This window comes from Ornithodoros turicata, chromosome 3 (genome assembly GCF_037126465.1).
Source record: "Ornithodoros turicata isolate Travis chromosome 3, ASM3712646v1, whole genome shotgun sequence".
Lineage (NCBI taxonomy): Eukaryota > Metazoa > Arthropoda > Arachnida > Ixodida > Argasidae > Ornithodoros > Ornithodoros turicata.
The window spans coordinates 59,790,806-59,811,636 of NC_088203.1; the positions used below are offsets into that span (position 1 = coordinate 59,790,806).

The window sequence follows — 20,831 nt, forward strand, 5'->3', positions numbered from 1 at the left end:
ATTTTGTGAAATTTCATCACAGCAAGAGACAATCACAACATAATGATGAATATTTGTTGACTGAACAGAACTATCAATTTAGTGCTTGATGATTTGTACAATAATCTTATATGCAGAAATAAAAGAGGTCAGAGTTAAGAACAGCACCGCACTGACAGGGGTTTACGACACTAGCAACTTCCATGCTCACAAGCAGGGACGGCCTGGGTAAAAGGACGAAAACAGCGCTAAACAAACAAATAAAACACACACACACACAGGACGAGGACGTAAGCAAGGCACCACGCTGAGTACGTTTTCCGTATGGGTCACGCTCAAAGAAACACATCCAGCAAAGAGATGCCTAACGCGTTGCAGATTTGTGACACGTCCAAAGCACCACGTCGATTTCTTAAAACCACAATACCGTAAAAGTTGTGCTTGTGGGTGTCCTATGCAGGATATGGCCACCCTTGCATCAATGTTCTTCCTGTTTACGTAGCCTACTGTGATCAAGCACTTGCACACACGTTGCGAGCATGACATGAGCTCGAAAGTGTATAAAGGACGCCGTTGGAATACCCAAGCAATCGAGAGGCTATCTTGATCGTTGCAATTCACCACACAGGTCGCACAACAGACGATAAACAAGCGACGGCCGATACGGATGAAGTTATTATACGCAACCACAATCGACGACTGAACACCGGCAAAAGCACAACGATCGCCTCCACGAGAATACGTACTCCTGCCTCTTCAATAACTTGGCAAACACGCTCTTAGTACATTGTTTTAGCGATCATATGAACAAACACAAAAGCAGGCTTAACCGCCGGCTACCCACACACCATCACGCAACCACCTGTAGCAGCGCCGCCTGAACTTTTCTTTATCAACCTCATACCAAAGAAAAAGAAAAATACAGGCATCTTTCTCTTCGCGGCTCTTCCGTCGTCTGCTAATTTCTCCCTCCCCTCAACCGTCCCGTGACAATGTGAATAATGCGCATGCGTTGTGGTCAAAGGTTTCAGTGGGTTTCAGAGCCGGAGAGATCACGTGATCAACTTAAACCAGATGCCACTAAACCAGTGGCTAAGTGTGACTGGTGAATACGGGCACAACTGTTTATTCGGGCGCGTAGCGCGTGCCCGCTGTTGCGATAGACCTCGTCGTCGTCGACGGTAGGTGGTCGCCACAGGTACTCCCCCGCCCAGAGACAGCGGGAGCTGTGGTTGCAGGTTGCAGCAGTAGCAGGAGCATGGGATGGAACGCAGATAGGTGATGCGATGATGGGAGGCAGGTGCGGTGCTGAAGGAGTCGCTTTGAGTCGCTTGAATCGCTTTGAGTCGCGTGAGTGGCTTTGAGTCGCTTTGGAAGAGCTTTCCGCGACAGGTGGGCGTCGCGTGGCGGGAGAGCTGTGTGCGCGTTTACCATTCAGCCTGGGCCGCCGACTTTCGCCATTTTTCAGCCTGAGCCGACTTGAATCATATTTTTTCCAGCTACAACAGGTGTGCAGTAGGCTGTTTACATGCAAAGGATAGCCATACACAAAAGTACAAGTGAATATATATTTATTAAAGTCATTAGGAATTATGTTATGACTCTACGTGAATGGGAAAAACTTAGCCAAAAATCTGAAATAGAAGGAACACAATACACGTAACAGTACTTATTAAAGGTACGATACAATAGCATTGAATAGGTATCACAAATCAAACACAATATTTTCTATTAGTGGAAGTTTTCAATGAATCAGAAGTGATAGCGCATTTAAGATATTCTTAATCAATACGATTACAATCAAAATTTCAAGTGCTATTATAAAAAGTCTGAGATGTGAGAATCTGATAGGTGTAAGTAATTTCGAGCACAATAGCTAATATTCCAATGTGACACAAATTTAATTTCTATTGAAGTGAATAGCACAGACATAAGGCAATAATTCGAATCAACACATAGCAGTAATATAGAACCTAACCGACATGTAGGGAAATAATAGCTACACCATATCAAAACGATCACCGCATTTAATTAAAGAAGATATTCTTAATCAATAAGATTATAAACAAAATTACAAATTGTATTATAAAAAGTCGAATATTCCTATACGTGAGAACCATCAGTGCAATAGCGGGAAGTTCTGATAGTTGTATGTAGTTAAATGTGAACAGCACAGACCCTGGAAGACTATGCGACACGAACACAAGAGGAAATAAAATCTATACCACTACATTGATTAATCAAACAACATAGTAATCTATCATTCAGAAAATCAGAAGAAAAAATCAAACTCATCAGAAAATAGACATGTTAAAAATGAACTTCACCACATAGCACGCTCCTAGCCAACAAACAGAACACGAACGACAAGAACACAAGAGGATATAAAATCTATACTACTACAAAGAAGATATTCTTAATCAATACGATTACAATCAAATTACAAGTTATATTATAAAAAGTCTGAGACGTGAGAACCATCATTGCAATAGCGTGAATATCTGTCATAACATTTCGAGCGCAATAGGGAATCTCAGTTTCATATTCCAACATTACTCAACTTGTAATTTCTTATTAAGTGAACAGCATAGACGTAAGGAAAAACGAGAAACAACACAATCAACAGCTACAATTAATAGAGAGCCAAACCTGCGCACCATCCAACACACACAGAAATAATAGCTAATCATTCTACCAAAGGCGAAATAGCACAGACTTAACACTATAGCACAGACTTAACGCTGAAGAACAGAGGAACACGCTGCGACACGTAAACAACAACAGAGGAAAATAATCTATCATTGAACCATCATAAAATCGACCAATATACAATTTTCATTCTAACAAACACTAAGAACCTTAATGGAGGTATCGAAGACGTATGCACTGTTTTCAGCATACTGCAGATGTTGGGACGCGGAAGACAGGGACTGAAGGAAGCACACAAACACAAGCGTCACTCGCAACTAATATGTATTGCAGGCAAAAGAATGCTTTTAAAACACAACCGGTAGGCGACACGTGCCGGGTTATAAGCTGTTATAAGCACTGTTTTCACTCTTTTCCTCAAAGCCGGGAGACTTTATGTCTCTACCTATATGGTCAAAGCACTGCGCATGCTTTATCACTCAAAGGGTTGGGGGCTATATTCCTTCGTCCAGAAAACAGAACGCTCTAGAGGTCAGATAAGAGAGAGTTCAAAGGCTATATATTTTATTGTGCAGCGCAAATAGATGTCGATATCACTCGCGGGGGTCACTATCTTTTCGCATCCTTTCCCTGAAACGGAAATCTTTCGTCAAAGTGGTTGACAAGTCGACTAAGTTTGTAGAGATGCGATATTGTTATTGAACACGTAGAGAAAGTCCAAATTATTAATTGGTAGCAACGACACTCAATCAAAAAACAAGAAACAAATTTAATTACATCAATTTTTTGTAATATCTTGCAACAGAAATTTCCAATGAACCACACAGAAATATCAAATGTGAAATGCAACTCAGAGTTATGAGGCATTCCAACCTTAGAGGTATATTATGTCAATCGAGTGAACAATTGAAACAAATACAAGACAATAATTATTTCAGGCAGTAAGTTCACAACTCATAGAATATCAGTCGAGCGAATACTTGAAACAAAATCAAAACGATAATTCTCACGACAGGTGGAGATTATAGCATTCTAAATCAGATAATAAAATTTTAATCAATAAAATAAACATAGATATGCTTTTAATTAAGTGTAGACGTGCACTTGAAAACAGAAGAGACAATTGCTCTACTTTGAAAAGATGGACAGATTTTGTACTCGATACCATAAGTCATGGGAAGATGTGATAAAAAACTGCTTCGAAAAGGAAGAGCCGCGAAACGATTCCATTATCGCTGCATTTCAATACGTCCTAGACATGGTCGTATTCGGAGATATGGTACAAATTACAGAACTGAAGGTGCAAGAATTTATATGCCGAATCTACAATACTTATAAAAATATCTGCACATCAACATCGGAAGGGCCACTTGGATTGATGGCGGAGTTTTTGAGGTTTGCCAACGAAGAATTGAAATACACTAGACCAGATGTAATTGTAATCATTGCAATGGGCATTGCGTTCATCAAGAAAGCAGTCGGATCAAATTATCATATACAAGCGGTCTATATCGCACGATTTATTACGGATTTGTTGAAATTACACATATCTGAAATGGAAAGTACATAAAATCTTATCACATGATATGTTCTTCTAGCACTGCAAACGCAATTATTCTACCAGTCAGTGATGTCGAATGAACAGAAGTTCAATATTGTCGTGCAAGGTCTGATGCATCATCATTTATTGAAACTCAACAAACATATCAGTCGCGGTGGACCACCGGACGATTTTCATCTTCGATTTTCGATTTTCATTTTCTCTCACCGGTCTTGTGCGGAATACTGTCGGTGTCGCAATGATGTCGACGTTTTGCAATGACTTGTCGCTGTGGCCTTTCTATCTGGCATGTTCAGAGCGGTGGAGAAATTGTTGCAGAAAAAAAAATATTGTTCAAATGCCTGCTGTGCCCCTCTCAAGCAAAATTTCTGTCAGCTTTGAGCTTTAATTGATGCGGTGCCTTACAGCTTGCAGCTCACGGTTATGCTTGTCGGTGTTCAGACACTTCTGTTTGTACTTTTTCCCTCAGATATGGAAAGTAATTGGCAAAATAACGCGTTACTTTTCTAGACGTTACCCGATTACTTTTTCCGGCGAGTAATTTATAACAGTAAAAAAATACGTTTTCTTATGGTGTAACGGTAACGATAATCAATTACTTTTTGTTGGTAACGTGTACGAGGGTGCTGACTCATTCCAGTTGAACCATTTCGCTGTCTACAAATAGTGAAAGGGTTAAACTCAAATAAGTGACAGGGCGTGGCGCCACATGCAACCGCTGGGAACCCAGGACAACTTCCACCTGTGCCTTTTGTTTGTAAACAGTGAAATAGTGATCTCGTTCCCGCGTGTGACTAAATGTTCATGCCCTGATACTTAATGGCTAATAACAGAGCGCATTTCTAATGAAACTGGGACCTGTTGGACATTTTTCTAGGGATAACGAGCGGTCGTCAGCATACAGAAATATATCACGCGATCATTAGTTATTGAAAACAAGCGCCGTGTGCAGAAAACGTTTTCTTTTAAAACTGCAATTTACCGCCGTATTCTTGAACGAGCCTCGACTCTAAACTCGACTGGAGCTGCTCCTCGAGGCCGGTTTTGCGCTTCATAAATCGACCGTGACTCGAAACGCCCCTCGAGTGGAGGAATTCCTCCGTGCATTCCTCGAAAATCTCGAGGTAGCATCGGTGCTACCTCGAGAACACTCCTCAACTCGAGTTTGGCTGGTGTCGTGACGGAAGACAGGTCGTTCGCTGCGTCCATCGACTGCGTTTTGTGCCACGATGGCATTTAACTGGGTGCTGACAACATTACCACTGAGCGACAACGTTCAATAAGGGGCCATCAAACTCCTTTTGACCATTTTGATGATCACGAGTTCCTCATATGGTATACGGTACCGCTTCATGAAGAAAACCGTACGAAGCCTTTTGGATACATTGCCAGTGGAGGAAAATGTGTGCAATCGTGGGCTGCCCCTACCTCCTGTGCTACAGCTGCCCGTCGACATGTGATTTTATGGCGTGAGGACTTTTCGAACTGCCACGGGAGACATTGTGAATGTGTCAGAAACGACGGTGTGCCGCGTTGTGGAAAAAATTCCATACCTTCTCGCAAGCACACTTTTCAAGAGAGGTGTAATAAATTTTCCTTCTGTCGCGCTATTTAGCACAAAGAAGGTGTGTTTGAAGGATGTTTTCACGCAAAAAGTGGTGCAAAAAAAAAAGAAACAGTGCATTGACTGAACATCTAAAAAAAATAAACATCTGATCTGCCTCCTCAATGTTTTTCCGTAATCTTTATACTGTATCAAGCTGGCCCAACCCCTGCTCCAGCTATCACCGAAACGGCTCAACAAATCTTCCATTCATGTTTTTTTTTTCTCGTTTTCTTTTTTTTTTTTTTTTGCAGTTGTTGTTCCAATAGTAGGAATTCCGTTTGTTGGGTGGGATAACAGGCTCCACCGTTTAGGCAGAGCGCGATTGAGGGCCATAAAAGTTCCTACGACATGCTCGCGGTGACTCCCCAAGAATGGTCTCTCCGATTCTTTGCTCGGAATGTTGTTGTAAAATCTGTTTGTTTGATTGTTTATAGCTACCCTCAAGGCGTTGGGTAAACGTACCCATCCGCTAACAAACAGTCATTCACGCCACATATTGTAACATAATAGAAGAGTGACAAGCAGTGACATCATCTTTCATATTATTTGATACGAGGTGACCATGCCATTAAGCTAGCTGCTGCCGTTATGGTTGTAATTGCCAGACCAGAAAACTAGGAGACCTATCAGTCTGTTTCCCTGTTCGAAACACCTACACCCTTCTTCAAACACTTGCAGACCTTTGTGTTTGTATTTGTAATGCACGTTGGTCGAAATAAAGTCAAGAATTACATTTATTTTTCATGCTATACGTGTGTTTTAAGCACGATAATTAACATTTTCCAGTGGTCCCGAAAGACGGCTGGGGACGAGACTACAGCTTTATTCGAGAACGGTTTCTCGAGGAGCGCCTTGGCGGAGGAATCCCCGAAGCGGGTTCATGAAACACATGGGCTCTTCGAGTGGAGCAGCGTCACTTTCCTCCACTCGTTGGAGTCGAGGCGGAGCGTCGAGTCGAGGCTTGTTCAAGGATACGGCGGTTAGATTCTAGTAAACAAGCCAGCAAAGCTACGAGTTCAAGTTCAGGGTATTCGAAGTGCCCTGGAACTTTGAATTTTTGGGCTGCTGCTCAGCTGTGTGTACCCGAGTCCCTTGTGGTTTCTAACTGCCTACAGAAATCTCCTACACGCGGTCGAGCGTTTTTCGCCACAGTAAGATTTTCGACCTTGATCCATCCACAGTGTCATGCCTCTTGACAAATCCTGCGATAGTAATCGTTTCCCACGCAAAAGGGACGCCTTTTTGTGCTTCTAATAATATGAACAAGGAATGTTTGCATTGAAAAAGGACCCAGCACTGTGTCTGTGCATCTTGTTCTTCGATTGATTACAAAAGCTTTATCTCCATGCTGGCCTACGAACGTCACTGGAGTCGTGCGGCATATTGCGATTCTATTCCGTTTGTCGAGGCTTCATCCTGATTCCTGATTGTATTCTGTTTTCATTTGATTCACAACTTCACGCTTGTTTCCTTCCGCTCGTTGACAGGTTGTTCTATATCTTGACCTTAAATGGAAGTTTCTGCGTAGGTACTTGGAAGAGATGAGCACTTGCGTGACTGTCGTGAAGCGAAGCACAGGATGTGACCGAGACAGTGAAATCTTTCATCATGTGACGCCCGTCCTTCATTCGCTAACTCACGATTACGAAAAAAGATGCACCAACAATTCAAGTAAGTATGCCATCGCCAGCAGCATCGAATGCGGTACAGCAGATGAGCCGCCATCAGCACTACTTTGTTTTAAGCGAAACATACGGCAATTATGACTGATGTGCAGCTGTGTCTATGCCGTACACAAACAGTTGCAATTGCAGAAGCCGGTCCTCGTCTTGTGTGCAAAGACTGCCACGCAAGGAGATGCAGAACAAAGTGGCGGTGAAAACAAATTTATTCAGAACATGGCCACATGTGTTTTTGTAATTGGGCGAAGATAGTACAACTCCAAGGCCGAGTGTTGTGATACCGTTATGCGCCTTCCGGGGTATTTTCGTTTTATAAAGTTGCTTTGGAAGATGGATGACCAAGAACATGATAAGAGGTATATACTGACATTCCGTTCGTTTTTCAGGCCCTTTCCGAATGTCTTTTGTTCAGTTGAAGTCACCTGTTGAGTGTATTCGACAGCACGTTTTGAAAAAGATGTTCGTCTGTGGCCTGACATACAGTAATCTTGTCGACGAGATCGAACCTCGAGTCGAAAGCAGAAGTCAAGTGAAATGCAAGTAAGCAGTGTAGAGAGAGAAACATAGAGCCGGGGTATTTCATCTGCTCAGCTCCCGCTGCAAAGGTTCCTGTTCTCAGGTACCACACACTCACCTACCAGTCCGACATCCAGTCCGAATTTTTCATCTTCCTTTCATAATTCCCTTCCATCGCCGTTCCAGTGCTTTCATCCCCTGCCAATAAATATCCTGACCTAGTCCACTAGCCATGCACCAAAAATAGCATCTAATCTGAATCAGACAATCTTTCAGATATACATCTTTCATTTTTGGGAATAAATAAACGACACTTGGGGCAAAGCCTGGCGAGTGAACTGGATCCTTCAGCAGTTTGAACCCAGCGACAGCGATGACGGACATGCCAACTTTGCAATGGCAGGAAACATTATCCTGAAGTAGAAAGACACCCTTTCTCATTTTCTTAGGCGACTTCCCCTTGGTAGTTCTCACAACTGATCGATTCTTACCGTAGTATTGTCCTGTAATAGTTCGACACTTCTCTACGTGATCAGTCATGGTAACTCCGCCCATATCCCCCAAAATGGTTGCCGTTATGACATGAATCCTTTTTTAGAGGCAGGGATGCTGCATATGATGCAAAGATCGAAGTGATGAACCACCGTTTACACCGCCGTGACTGTTCGAGATCAGAAGGCTATTGAGGTGTCATTTAGGGTAGTCAAATGAACAAAACAGATCGTTATTCTACACGCTTTCTTATTATTATTGCTTCCCATCGAGCACTGGCTTTTCTCAACCTCCCGCTATTGGTTAAGACAGAATAAACAGTCCAAACTGAAATACTTATTGTTTCAGCGATATATCGTAAAGACATCTGTCTTTCATGACCATATGTCAGGATGGTTGATGTTTTCATCCCTAATAGTCGTTGAAGGGTGTGCTCTGAGCGCCCAACATCTTCTCGGAACTTCCTGCCACTATCAAATTCTCTATGCTACTTCACAACTGTTGAATATACAGTGGCACTGACATCCAATGTCTGTGTCGTAGAATCGTGAATTTCTTGCGGTGACAACCCTTTCAGATAGAGGTACTTTATTAGGGGTATAGATTCATGTCATTTAATCCACTTAACGGCGTGTAGAATTTTAAAATATAAGTGAATGTTCCTGAAATTTGGCACAATCGCTTATGCAGTAATGTGATATACGTATTCGCTGAAATTTTCAGGTCTGCGCTTAGAACGAGCCACGTAAGCAATGACCCAAGTATAGGTTGCTCAAACGCTGCGGAGCTAAATAGGAAATTTTGCGGCATACCATCATGACCAACGTGACTCATGCATTGCTTCGAGGAATTTGTGTTACTCTCGACAACTCTATACGTGATATTTGGTCGAGGTTTGAATGGAAGACAAAATTATATATTTTCTGTGGAAAGACTTACGTGGTGGAGAAAGTCTTCAACACGCCAAGAGGGTAGCAAGAAGAATACGAAGTCGTAATATACAGGGTGTCCCAGAAAACGTGTCATTGAATTATAATAAAAAAACTACGCCACATAGAATCATGCGGTCAACGGCATTAGTTCTTACTAGGTTTTTGCCATCTCCTGATGTGCATGTCAAGTAACCTAAGTTTAATTATGTAAATTTTAGCGAACTGAACTCGGAAATTTGCCAAGTAAAGGTCACTTTTTTACCCCACCAATATGAAGAGCATGCCGAATTCACTCATATTCATGATAATTCACAGTGATATTCACGAGCTATCCCATCGGAAAAAATAGCCGAATATCATGCTTTTCGGAGCACCGGACCATACCGCGCGATGACTTTTTGAGCGCAATCGCTCTCAGTGCGACGAAAGGAGGTTCCGAAGCCAGCCCACAGAGTGATAGTAGAAAAAGTAACAGTTCCTAAAATTGGGAGAGGGAAAGCATTATCCCAGCGAAAGTCGGACGTGATAAGCCATGCCTGTTTTATCTTTCTGCGATGTCGGAGAGGGCTGGGTTTCCAACCTCCTTTCGTCGGACTGACAAAGATTGCGCTGAAAAATTCATCGTGCGCTATCCTGTACGACCTCCGTAGAGCATGATGTTCGGCTATTTTTTCCGATGGGATAGCTCCTGAATATCCCTGTCAATTATCATTAATTTGACTAAATTAGACACGCTCTTCACATTGGTGGGGTAAAAAAGTGACCCTTACTAGGCAAATTTCCGACTTAAGCTCGCAAAAATTTACGTAATTAAACTTACGTTACGCGACATTCACATGAGGTGGTGGCAAAAACCCAGTAAAAACAAATGCCATTGACCGCATGACTCTAGGTGGTGTAGTTTTTTTATTATAATTCAATGACATGTTTTCTGGGACACCCTGTATTGTACAACAGGAGTTCGCACTGACAACATGCTTGTCATTAATGTGTGAGCGTGGTGCAGATCAATTCGAATATTCCACATCTCGAATGATTGTAGGAATAATGAAGTGGGAATTGAATTCTAAAGAAAAAAAGACACGATTGATCATTAAAGGGACAAGAAATATTATCTCTCTCCCTATAGAACGATCTAAGATTTTCAGTTTCTTCCGCATAAAATTTAAGGCGCTAATCTTTGCAACAAAAGCCGCCGGTTGCTGTTGTATCTATGAGTGAAGAATGGAAGTGATATAAGTAACGCAACTTCCGTGTTTCTTCTCATTACTAGATTGCTATTGGACTACAAAAGTTGTATCCAGAACGTATCAGGTGGCACTGGCTGCGAGGAAGATCCAGAGGTGCGAGCGCAGATAATGTCGTTCATGGACATGATGCGTGATGAGTACAGGTCAAGTTGCATGGACGACGCCTTGCAGTGGGATTCGCAGCAATCCCCTCTGTTTCGAGAGCTCCAAGACGACCAGAGCAGCACGTCAGCATCGAAAGAGAGTCCGTTCCAAAAGGGAGCCGTCCCGGGACTGAAGGTTCGGAGCACTTTGTCCCTTTCGTATATAGGAGCAGCAGGAACACGGAAGACACGGCGTTTCCGTGATAAGTGGTGACTCCTACTTTATATCGCGTACGGTACACAGAGAGAAGGCTACACAAAGATGACTCCGTGCAAGTCATAACAGCAAACATTACCCTGTGGAACAAGGATACAGAACACGCGGCCCGCACGCAGCTATTTAGGGGTTCCGAGGGCCGTCGACCGCCACACAGAAAAAAGCTATATTGTCAGACATTGCTTCTACGCTTCCTCGGCGTAAGTGCTGCCGCTGTCCATGTTATGCAGTACGTATGCGCGTAAGCACTGCAACCACTGCAGGTTCACTGGTACCTGGTTTTCGCGTGCACTTTCGTAAACAAACACCGACTAATGTGAGGATGGGCTCATCTTAATTGTTACGCAAAGTTTGCAATCTTATAGGAGGAGGAGGAGCTTCTCCGGATATCATCCGCGAGAAATTAGAAAGAGGCACCGAGCGGGTAAATTATAGAAACGGAACAGTTATGCACAAGGGCCATTGTGTTTATTCTTTAAGTTATTGCTCTTTCTCTCTGATTTTTTGTATTTCTTTTTCCAAGTTGATACCTTGAGCAAAGGCAACAACAGAGTGTATACATACAATTTCAATGCTCCTGAACATAGTCATAATCGTTTTTGAAGAGCTAAGTATTGTTCCCGTATCGTTTTTCATATTTTCAGTATCCGGTTTGGAAAGGCAGCTTTTTTATTTCTCTTGGTCTGTCAAGTGGAGCCTTTCAGTAATGAATTCTGCACACACTGTCGGGTTCCGCAATAAGTACGCCGCTCCAGTTTTGTGTGTATTCTGGTGTTCTTTTTTGTTTTTCATCTTCTTCTTCTAAGATAATTATAGTCATTTCTTGGCTGTGCGGTCCTCCATTATGCGATCCAAGGTCAACGCGGACCGCGACTTCGTTTGAGTTTGAGGACCCTGCTGTACAAGGTTTATCCTTACGACAGCACGAGAAACATTTTCTATAAAGAATCAATTACATGTACTGGAAGTATTGAGAAAACAGAACAGAAGTTTGTTGAACCACAACTCTTATAGATTGGACACTATCTACCACGCCGGATTTACTCCTTAGCGGCAGGTCGCTAGGTAAGTACTACACGCTAAAACAGAACTTGACAGAATAAAACGCTCAAAAGAAGCCGCGATTCAGAATGTCCTTCTTTCTACGCTTGTGTATCAGTTAACATATATCCTTATTAATGCAAGAGGCTTCCTATGTCCAACAAATCGGGAGAGGTAACGATATCGTTCTAAACACGACTGGTGGTATATACTCGTATATGCGATGAAATCTGTGTAGGTCAAGACAACGAAAATGATTGGAGATTAACGAGGGAAGTATGCTCCAGTGAAGCCATACGAGAATGGAAGAAATTACAATATAATTGCTTTAAGTGTAGTATATTTTGGAGTGGCAGCTTTCAACACTGGTATATTCACCGCATGACACGCTGAAGGCCGACGATTGCAAACAATGATGCCGTTATGACCTCCGAGTTGTGGAAAGCGCGGTGCGTAAGCCATTAACGTGACTATATAAGTGTAGAAAGGGTCAACATTTCCTTGTGTCTGAGGAATACACAAACACACGGAAGGACGCGAAACTCGACCATATTCTTAAGACTATCCTCAACTCGAGGTCAGCCTCGACTTCCAATTCTGGAGCTATTGGGCCTCAAGGAATCACCGACGTCTCCACGTATACTCCAGGAAAGCATGGAGGATTTCCTCCGCTTGGTGAATGCTTCGAGTCGAAACCGATTGATGAGGCCCTATACTGGGTTCGTAGAGTAACTAGAGTGGAGGATCGACTCGAGGATTGTTCAAGAATACGGCCGTCACGACTTCTTTCCGTGTGTTTGCGTATTCCTGAGCCTCATAGAAAGGTTGCGCCTTTCTACAGTACACCAGATCCCACTCAGAGAACAAGGAGCAGTCAAAAACAGGGACAACGACACAAGAAGACACACAAACAGAGGCTCCACTATACACCAGATCATTTGCACACTTCCAATTTTTGTCACAAAAAGGCGTCCGCCTCTCATTTTCAACAGATCAGGTGAGAGAATGTCATTCCGGAGATTGTATCTCATTTCGATCAATGTCTCGTTACGCCCACTAATCATTTAACCCCCAAGTGTTTTATTGCGTTCAAAACCTCGGTTCGATCAAACGTGTCTCATTACGCAGAAGCTTGTCATTTCGGTCAAGAAAAGCATCGCACCAACGCGTTTCTCTTTCCATGCCAAGACTGGGGTGTGACGCGAGTTCGAATCCGCTCACAGGCTGTGCTGTCTGGGGTTTCCGACCCTGGGTTTTCCGAGAGACTTTTCAGACAAATGTCGGTACAGTTCCCCAGGACGCATACAAACCACCTGCCACAGTTACTTCGTGGCGGGATGAGTCGTGTACGAGCCTAGTGTTTTACATGAAAACGTCACGATCTCTCACTCCTTTGCTCCTTTGCGGGATTTTAGTGAATTCATTTATTCATTCGATACATTAGTAATTTATTATTAGAGGGTAAGGGCTCGCTGTACGCGCTGGCAGTCGAATTTACCACTGTCGCTAATCTTCTTCGGCGTTTCTGTAGCTCTCTTGATCACACGGTGCTGGACTCTGGGGGCTTTTTTGGGTTCTTCTCGAGACGCCCTTTCTTCTGGTTGTCGTTTCGTTTGATTCTGATCATATTTTAGTTTCATATATGCCGACATTCTGGCAAAATTTTGATGCTTCAACTTGCAATTTTATGAAATTTTGGTTCTTGTTGTTGAAGCCGATATCTCTTAAGGTCCAGTTAAAATCTCTCAAGCGCTTTCCACTGATGTCCCGATCGGCGGCCTACCTTACAATGTACGCGTACCCCTCTATTTCCATCTCTCTCGCACGGGGCCCGGCACCCAGAGATTGCGTCAGCCGCAACAATTACCTTCTTAGCTAGTATCTTACACGTGTAAGCTATCTGCATTTAACCGGTTGGTTGCGCGTCATGAAATTAAGCATAGTTTCGTTGCATCGTAAATTTTGACCTGGCTAGCAAGCCGAACTTACAGACGTTTTCACATTAAAGAAAGCGTTTTCCCTGGTTTTTCTCAGACGGTGTAACACAAATGTCTGCACGTACTACCAGGACGCACGACCCTTCCCGCGCTACATGCCGCCACACCGACAGGCAGATCACTCGGCAATAGCACGCCACGAACCAGCATGCCATTGCCTCAATATGTATTCCCGTATAATTTTGTGGAGTACATATGTAGGGTTCGAAAATTGAGGTACTTTCTATGGCGTGTATGGTGCTTGAAGGTATTCCCCAAGGGTCGCTCCCATCAAAGGATGCATGTGTAATTTGAATACAGTAATATTGGAGTAGTCCTACACGATTGTGTATTTTGTAGGAAGAAAGCCCGTAAAGTGGGCAGTATAACTTTGTCTACGTCACGACCCTCTATATACTCAATATATCTCGGATGTGTTTACCGCGCAACGCGACTACGTATTATTCATTATATGTGGGACCCAGAGTCTCCATTTGAATCATTTTGTAGCTCTCCTCGTTCGTAAGCTGATTGGGAACAAGTGTCCGATAGATTCTTGGAACAGAATATCCACATTGAATTTGTTTCACCATCGCAGAGTGTACAAGCTGGAAATAGAAACAACGTGGATATCGATGTTGACACTTTCCTGGATCATGCTGCAATGGATGGAACGCAAGTGGCTAACCCCAACAGGAAACGTGGGGTGCAGATCGCCAAAGAGTACCTCGATGATTCCTCCGTTGGATTGTCGTCTTATGCTTCGGGACTGGACTATAAGGACGATGACGATGTTCTACCGAGATCTCTAAATAAAAGGAACAAGTGAGCTCAACTGATTCATACTTTGACGTAGGATACTTTTTTGCTTCGGACTATTTGCGTGACCCCGCGGGACACATGACAGATGATATACGAAGATATATATCAGGGGGGCCGAAGTGGCGGCTCACCTGGGGGTTACCATGCGGCCTGTATGACCCCTTAGCAAAAAGAAAATTCGGCCCAAGCTTGATGAACGGTAGTGGCGTTATCATTCCGCCCTGTACTCCTGCAGTTTATCTTGCGTTAATTAGTGATAGAAAACTGTTGTCACTATAGACCTGTAACAGCCGATGACTCTCCAACAGCAAGGACGACAAACGTAACAGACAGCCAGAGAACGTCCAACTTTTAACCTTGAATCATAGTCAACCTAATAATCAATCACGATAAAAGGTTTGTAGTTTGAGTTCCCTGCCTGTCTCTGTGTTGCTTTCGTCGTCTTCGCTGATGACTCTAATTTTGATATTACTAGTACATCCCTACTAAAATTTCGTAACAAACCCTACATGGCAGATTTGTAATATCGGTGCCTTCAATGCCACCAGAAACGGACTGGTTCAATCGCAGGCTTGGTGATCTCTCGAGTGAATTCGAGCAAAGATTCTTGCAGGAGGCTTGAAACGGAGCTTTTTTGCTCGCCGTTTTCCGCAGCAGTTGTCTCGTTTACAACGTTCCTGATGAGATGACTAACAAATGGATCTGATTGACCTGCAGTGCGACGCACCGGTAAGAACAAGTTGGCAGAAGTTGGTGCGGCTTCCTTTTATTCTTACGTTGAACCAAAGTATCTCAAGAAAACTATGTTGCCGCGGACAAAGCTGTCCATGAAAGAAGAAAGTCACTGTAAAGGTTAGCCAGCAGTATGACTCGAACCCACATCTTCTGGATTGCCGGTCCAGGGCTCTACCAATTGAGCTAAGCTAACACACCTCCTCAGCGACTTCCAAGGGTGCGTCATCTGAAGGGACAAACCAGCCATTTTCTCTCACTCGTCCTTCTTTCACTCTAACATTTTTCACTCATGGGTTCGAGTCCTACAGCTGGCTAAACTGTTCAGTTACTTTCTTCTTTCATCGTTAATTTCTTAGGCAATTTGAGGCTTTGTATGTATCTGTCCTGTCTATGTTGTTCCAGCCTCAGAACATCAGTTCTCTCTTGTTAAACCTGTCCATGTTCCATTGTTACCACTGTTATTCACTGGTTACATTGTACATACCATCAGATCAACGTAATAAATTTTCTAATAATAATTCGCGGCTTTACGTCGCAAGACAACTCTGTCAACATACGTCTGCGAGCAGGCGTTTTCTGTGATGAACATGACTAAGTGATGTCAAAGTTACGCTCAGAACTATAACAAACGTACACAACAACTTGCAATTGCGCAATCACTTTCACACAATGTTGACGCAATAGTTAAAAACAAGAGGTGCCAAGTTTCCTCATGACAAAAATAAAAAGGATTGCTGACCCTGGGACTGAACAACGCTAAGCAACTCAAATATACACGTTTTATGTCGTTTTAAGTGTTCACTGTCATCTATATCAGAAACCGGCTACCCCGAAGCCGTGGTATGCGGCCCGTGTAGTTCCTGCTTGGCTCAATGTGGCCCGCGTAGTTCTTGCATTGCGCAATGCGGCCCGCAGGCACGAATGAGTTAGGCACCCTTGATAGACAGTTAATACGCCTGTCAGACGGGCACATATACGGCCCTTAAAGTTACGGCATTACGAAATGGCCGTGCGTTACATACGGCCTTAAGCTCTGGGAAGCTGCAAGACGGTATCCGTGAAGGCATTTTGTGGATTATGTCCACATTGATAAACAAGTCTGTGAACGTTAAAAATAATGTAGCGAAATCACGCTTTTGTCTTACTGAAAGTACACGAAAAACAACGTTTTGTTGGTATTTTCAAAATACAACAGCAAACTATATTTGCTTTTAAGTGCTTTGGATATTTTTTTGAGTGGCGTCCGGATTTTTGGATGCAGACGACACCGTGCGATGCCGCGTGCAGTGATTCGAGGGTGTGACTGCGAACTTAACACTTGTACAGATGAGCTAAAAAGCGATGCAAAGTGCAAAAATGCGAGGAAAACACGAAAAAAAAAAGATGACAACATTACGTCGGGTAAAAAGCATTTTATTTCGAATTGAATTAAATGTGCTAAATCCTGTTTATGGTGTGCTTGGTGACGGGGCTTGGCAGTTTCGATGGAATGCCGTAAACTGTCTTGCGGGAACGCCGTTGCCCTTCTACCTCAGTTTTGTCGCAAAGGCCTTATTGCTGACCGTCTGGTAGGAGGTTAATGACAGTATGCACTTACGGCCGTGACCGTTAAGGCCGTATATGTGTCCGTCGGACAAGAGGTATAACCCTCGATTTCTGAACGGCGTCCGTTCCTCGGAAAATCATACATAAATCGACGGACCTTTCTTCCCTCCGGGCTGTTGACCCACAATTCGCATGAACCTTTAAACACGTCACACCTAACCCTTTAAATACCATGCCAATGATGAGGACGGTGCCCAGAAGAAGAACAGTCTCTGTTCGAAATATCGGCGGCTTCTGTCCTGAGGCAACTCCCTTCCTATACATAAATCGAGGGATTCATAAATCGAGGTTCACGGTGAGTGCGGGGACCCGAAAGCCTTAGCATGACAGGAAGTGCATTCTGACATTTTATATCATTGGTTTACGTTACAGTTAGTGGTACTCAGTATTTATTTCGGAAAATAACGTAATTGAAAATGACGCTCTATGTTATTGACTCTTCACTGTCAATTTTAATAAGGAAAGACGTTAGTGGTCTGACGCTTCTCGTCGCTCCTGTCCTCAAAGTACTCTATAGCATCCTGAAGATGGTTCCACATCGATCCAGCTGCTTCCAACGGGAGATATCCCGTTTGTCACCTGCGGTCAGTGCCAATCTCTTGCGCTTCGATTCTCGCAACGCGTCCACTGCGACGTTCGACTTGAAATGAGAGCCCAGAGACAAAGTTCATTTCCAGGGTAGGACACTAGAAATCGGTAGGACACGAGGAAATACAGGTTTGCACCCTCGGTACACAGATTCGCTCCAATTCGTGTGCGAGTGACCATAGACAACTGTACCCACACTGTATCGAGGTAAAAAAGAGTTGACTCTTCTGGGTTCGTTCCTAAAAAATGCGTTCACAATTCGGAAATCGAGGTTCATAAACCGAGGGCGAAATACATGGGAAGTGTTTTGTTACGCGACGAACCCTTCCAAAAGGAGGGAATTCGTAAATCGAGATTTCATAAATTGAGGGTTCACTGTATATGGATATATAGCCGACCGCAAAACCTGAATTAAACGCTCTCACGGTAGTGCTCCTTTTTAGTGAAAAAATCATTCCTGCTGCGGAGAGCTTTGCTTGAAGCAGGATGCCTCGGCTTAAAGCTTATCGAAGAGCAGTGGAAGCTTCTGTCTGTCTATCTGTCTGTCTGTGTGCGTGCGTGCGTGTGTGCGTGAGAGAGAGAGAGAGAGTGATCGTCGCACCACAACAGTGACGCATTTGCACGCGAGCTCGCTTACATAGTCATGTGCATCTAAGACTCATGTGGTTTGCGCATAGTGACTTCGAATAGTAAAGGCACAAATTCAGAAGCACGACCGTGGTGCAGGCACTACATGACCCGAATTCAAGCACCAGTGCTGAGCGTCTGCAGAAGTTATATCCAGGTAATCGAACGGTACAGTTAGCAAGAGACAGCGCTAGCGATACTCATCCGCGTCCAAGCACAAGTACTGCACACAAGTAGCTCTACGAAATAAAAGCAGATGCCATCATATATAGATGAGAAATCTATATCATATCTTATATTTATATTTATTTACCTTCTATCATATTTTTCTCATGCAAGGGCCGAACGCGCGTCACGAACGCTATTCGCTGCAAGTCTATACTGCCCTCGGTGGTATTGGAAGCATAGAAATCACGAGAAATGAAACATCTGGTCCCTAACGAAGAGTTCTTTTAGGTGCTGGCACAGCTAGCGATGCAACAGTTCCAGTGTGGCAAAAAAGGACGCTCGCACTTCACATGTAAACAAAGCTGGCTACCCGGCGGCTATCACGCAAGGTACTTTCTCCGGAAGCCGCATCGCGGCGCCACCAGTTTCTCGCACAGTCCCTATAGAGAGATCAAGAAGTAAAAAGTGTATATTACGTATCAAATAACTTAGCTTAAGTCGCTTAGGAACTTTTGCCTGCAACCCCGTTATTAGCGTACCCACATTTTTTTGTATAGTAACTTAAAGGGGTTGCGACAGGTCATCCCAGGTTATCCTAGAGAAACGTTAAAACTGGTGCTTTGCATCGATGTGAACCTGCAATAAGAAGAGTGCAATAGAAACGGGAAAAAATGGGCACGCTGATACCGAAACTCATGCGGCTCTGACATCACAGACCTCATCGCTGCCACTATGGCAGCGCACGAGAAGTCACGTGCTTACGGCTGCCAATGAGAATGGACACAGCTCTGAGGTCTGTGACGTCTGCGCTTTGCACGGGAGTGCGTTCGAGGCTTGTATCGCGCTAAGTACGACACGCAGAAAAACAATTTTTTTCCTTGGTATTCTGGCGAGCAGTACAACGCGTCCATGATGCAACGAACCATATCTAAGAAAGTGCCTCAACCCCTTTAACTGCTAACGAGCTCCTCTTGTCGAATAACTTCCCCATCTCTGATATTTTCATAGCTGTAAATACTATCTGAAGAAAGTGGGACTGACGTGGGAAAAGTGCATGTCTGTATGCGCTGACGACGCACGCGTAATGATTGGTCACACTAAAGGCTTTCTTGCCCATGTCAAGCGAGAAAACTGCAGTGTGCTATTCACGCACTGCCTGGTGCACCGGGAGGCACTCGCAGCGAAAGAACTGAGCGCGGAAAAGAAGGCAGTCATCGACCATGTCGTCAGAGGAAGGCAAAAAATGCCTGGCAGTTCAAGGTGCCCTCCAACGAGTTTGGAGCAATACACTGCCACCTACCAGCGGCATGACCAAGCGGGTAAAGGCTTCCACTCGCTAGTGGTAGTCAAGGTCCTGCTGAAGACTGGGAGGTGTTGGGTTCTAAAGTCCGTAACCCATAAATAGAAGTAAAAAAACTTGCAAACTGTTTTACCTCTATTTCTAGAGGTAACTATGTTACCTATACTCTGAATAACCCACTTTCCACGTTGCTACCCATGTAACCTATACCCACCCAACGCGTTGCTACGTTTGTAACCTCTATCTTAAAATTATTCAGTGAAGCCATCTACACAGGGAGGCAGGGTGAGGTGTCCCTGAAAACATTGCACGAACTCCTAATAAAAGAAGCACACCACAGAGAAATGTGTGCTAACAGTATTGGGTAATCATAACTATGCGTCGTGGATGCCGATTTGCCTGTACTCGAAGCGGAGTAAACTCCACACGCGCATCTTTTTAGAAAAATAAAAAAAGTCACAATAGTAAAAAATTGTGGAGCTCAGTTGCAAAAAAAAAAAACGAGTAAGAATGGAACCACTGAAAACAAATTAAACGCATGTCATGAGTTTCCAAAAACCTCACGGAACTAAATATCGTTCACTGCATGCCGCTATGTAAAATATTTCATTAACTAAAATGCTGTGACACGTTCTCAAGGACACCTTGCCCTATAAAACACAGGAAATGCTAAGCGAAAGTATGAAGCTTTTCCTTGCAAACACAGATTTACTTTATTATCAAGGGTAATATTAAAAGGAGTAATATTAAAAGTTCAAGATGCAATACACTTCGCAATGAAAGTCAAAATCGAGTTGACAAGTCTCCTCTTCAGTGGAGCAAAATGTCCTTGAGGGAAAAAGGCGTACGTGAAATATGAGTATTACTAAACTGCAGAACACCTTGCACTGAATGTACATACAAAGGAACTGAGTTGACAAGTCACTTTTTTTTACTATAGCA

The 20,831-nt window shown here is 43.5% G+C and overlaps 1 protein-coding gene across 3 annotated transcripts in view; it reads left to right on the plus strand.

The window, feature by feature from the left end:
* The window catches only part of LOC135388513 (uncharacterized), a 148,676-nt gene that overhangs the window by 104,542 nt on the left and 23,303 nt on the right, over positions 1-20,831 (plus strand). For all 3 annotated transcript variants that reach the window (XM_064618094.1, XM_064618096.1, XM_064618095.1), the window contains exons 14-17: positions 7,324-7,466; positions 7,864-8,017; positions 10,691-10,946; positions 14,643-14,869. In XM_064618094.1, coding sequence (XP_064474164.1) covers positions 7,324-7,466; positions 7,864-8,017; positions 10,691-10,946; positions 14,643-14,869 — 780 coding nt within the window. The remainder of the gene's footprint in view (positions 1-7,323; positions 7,467-7,863; positions 8,018-10,690; positions 10,947-14,642; positions 14,870-20,831) is intronic.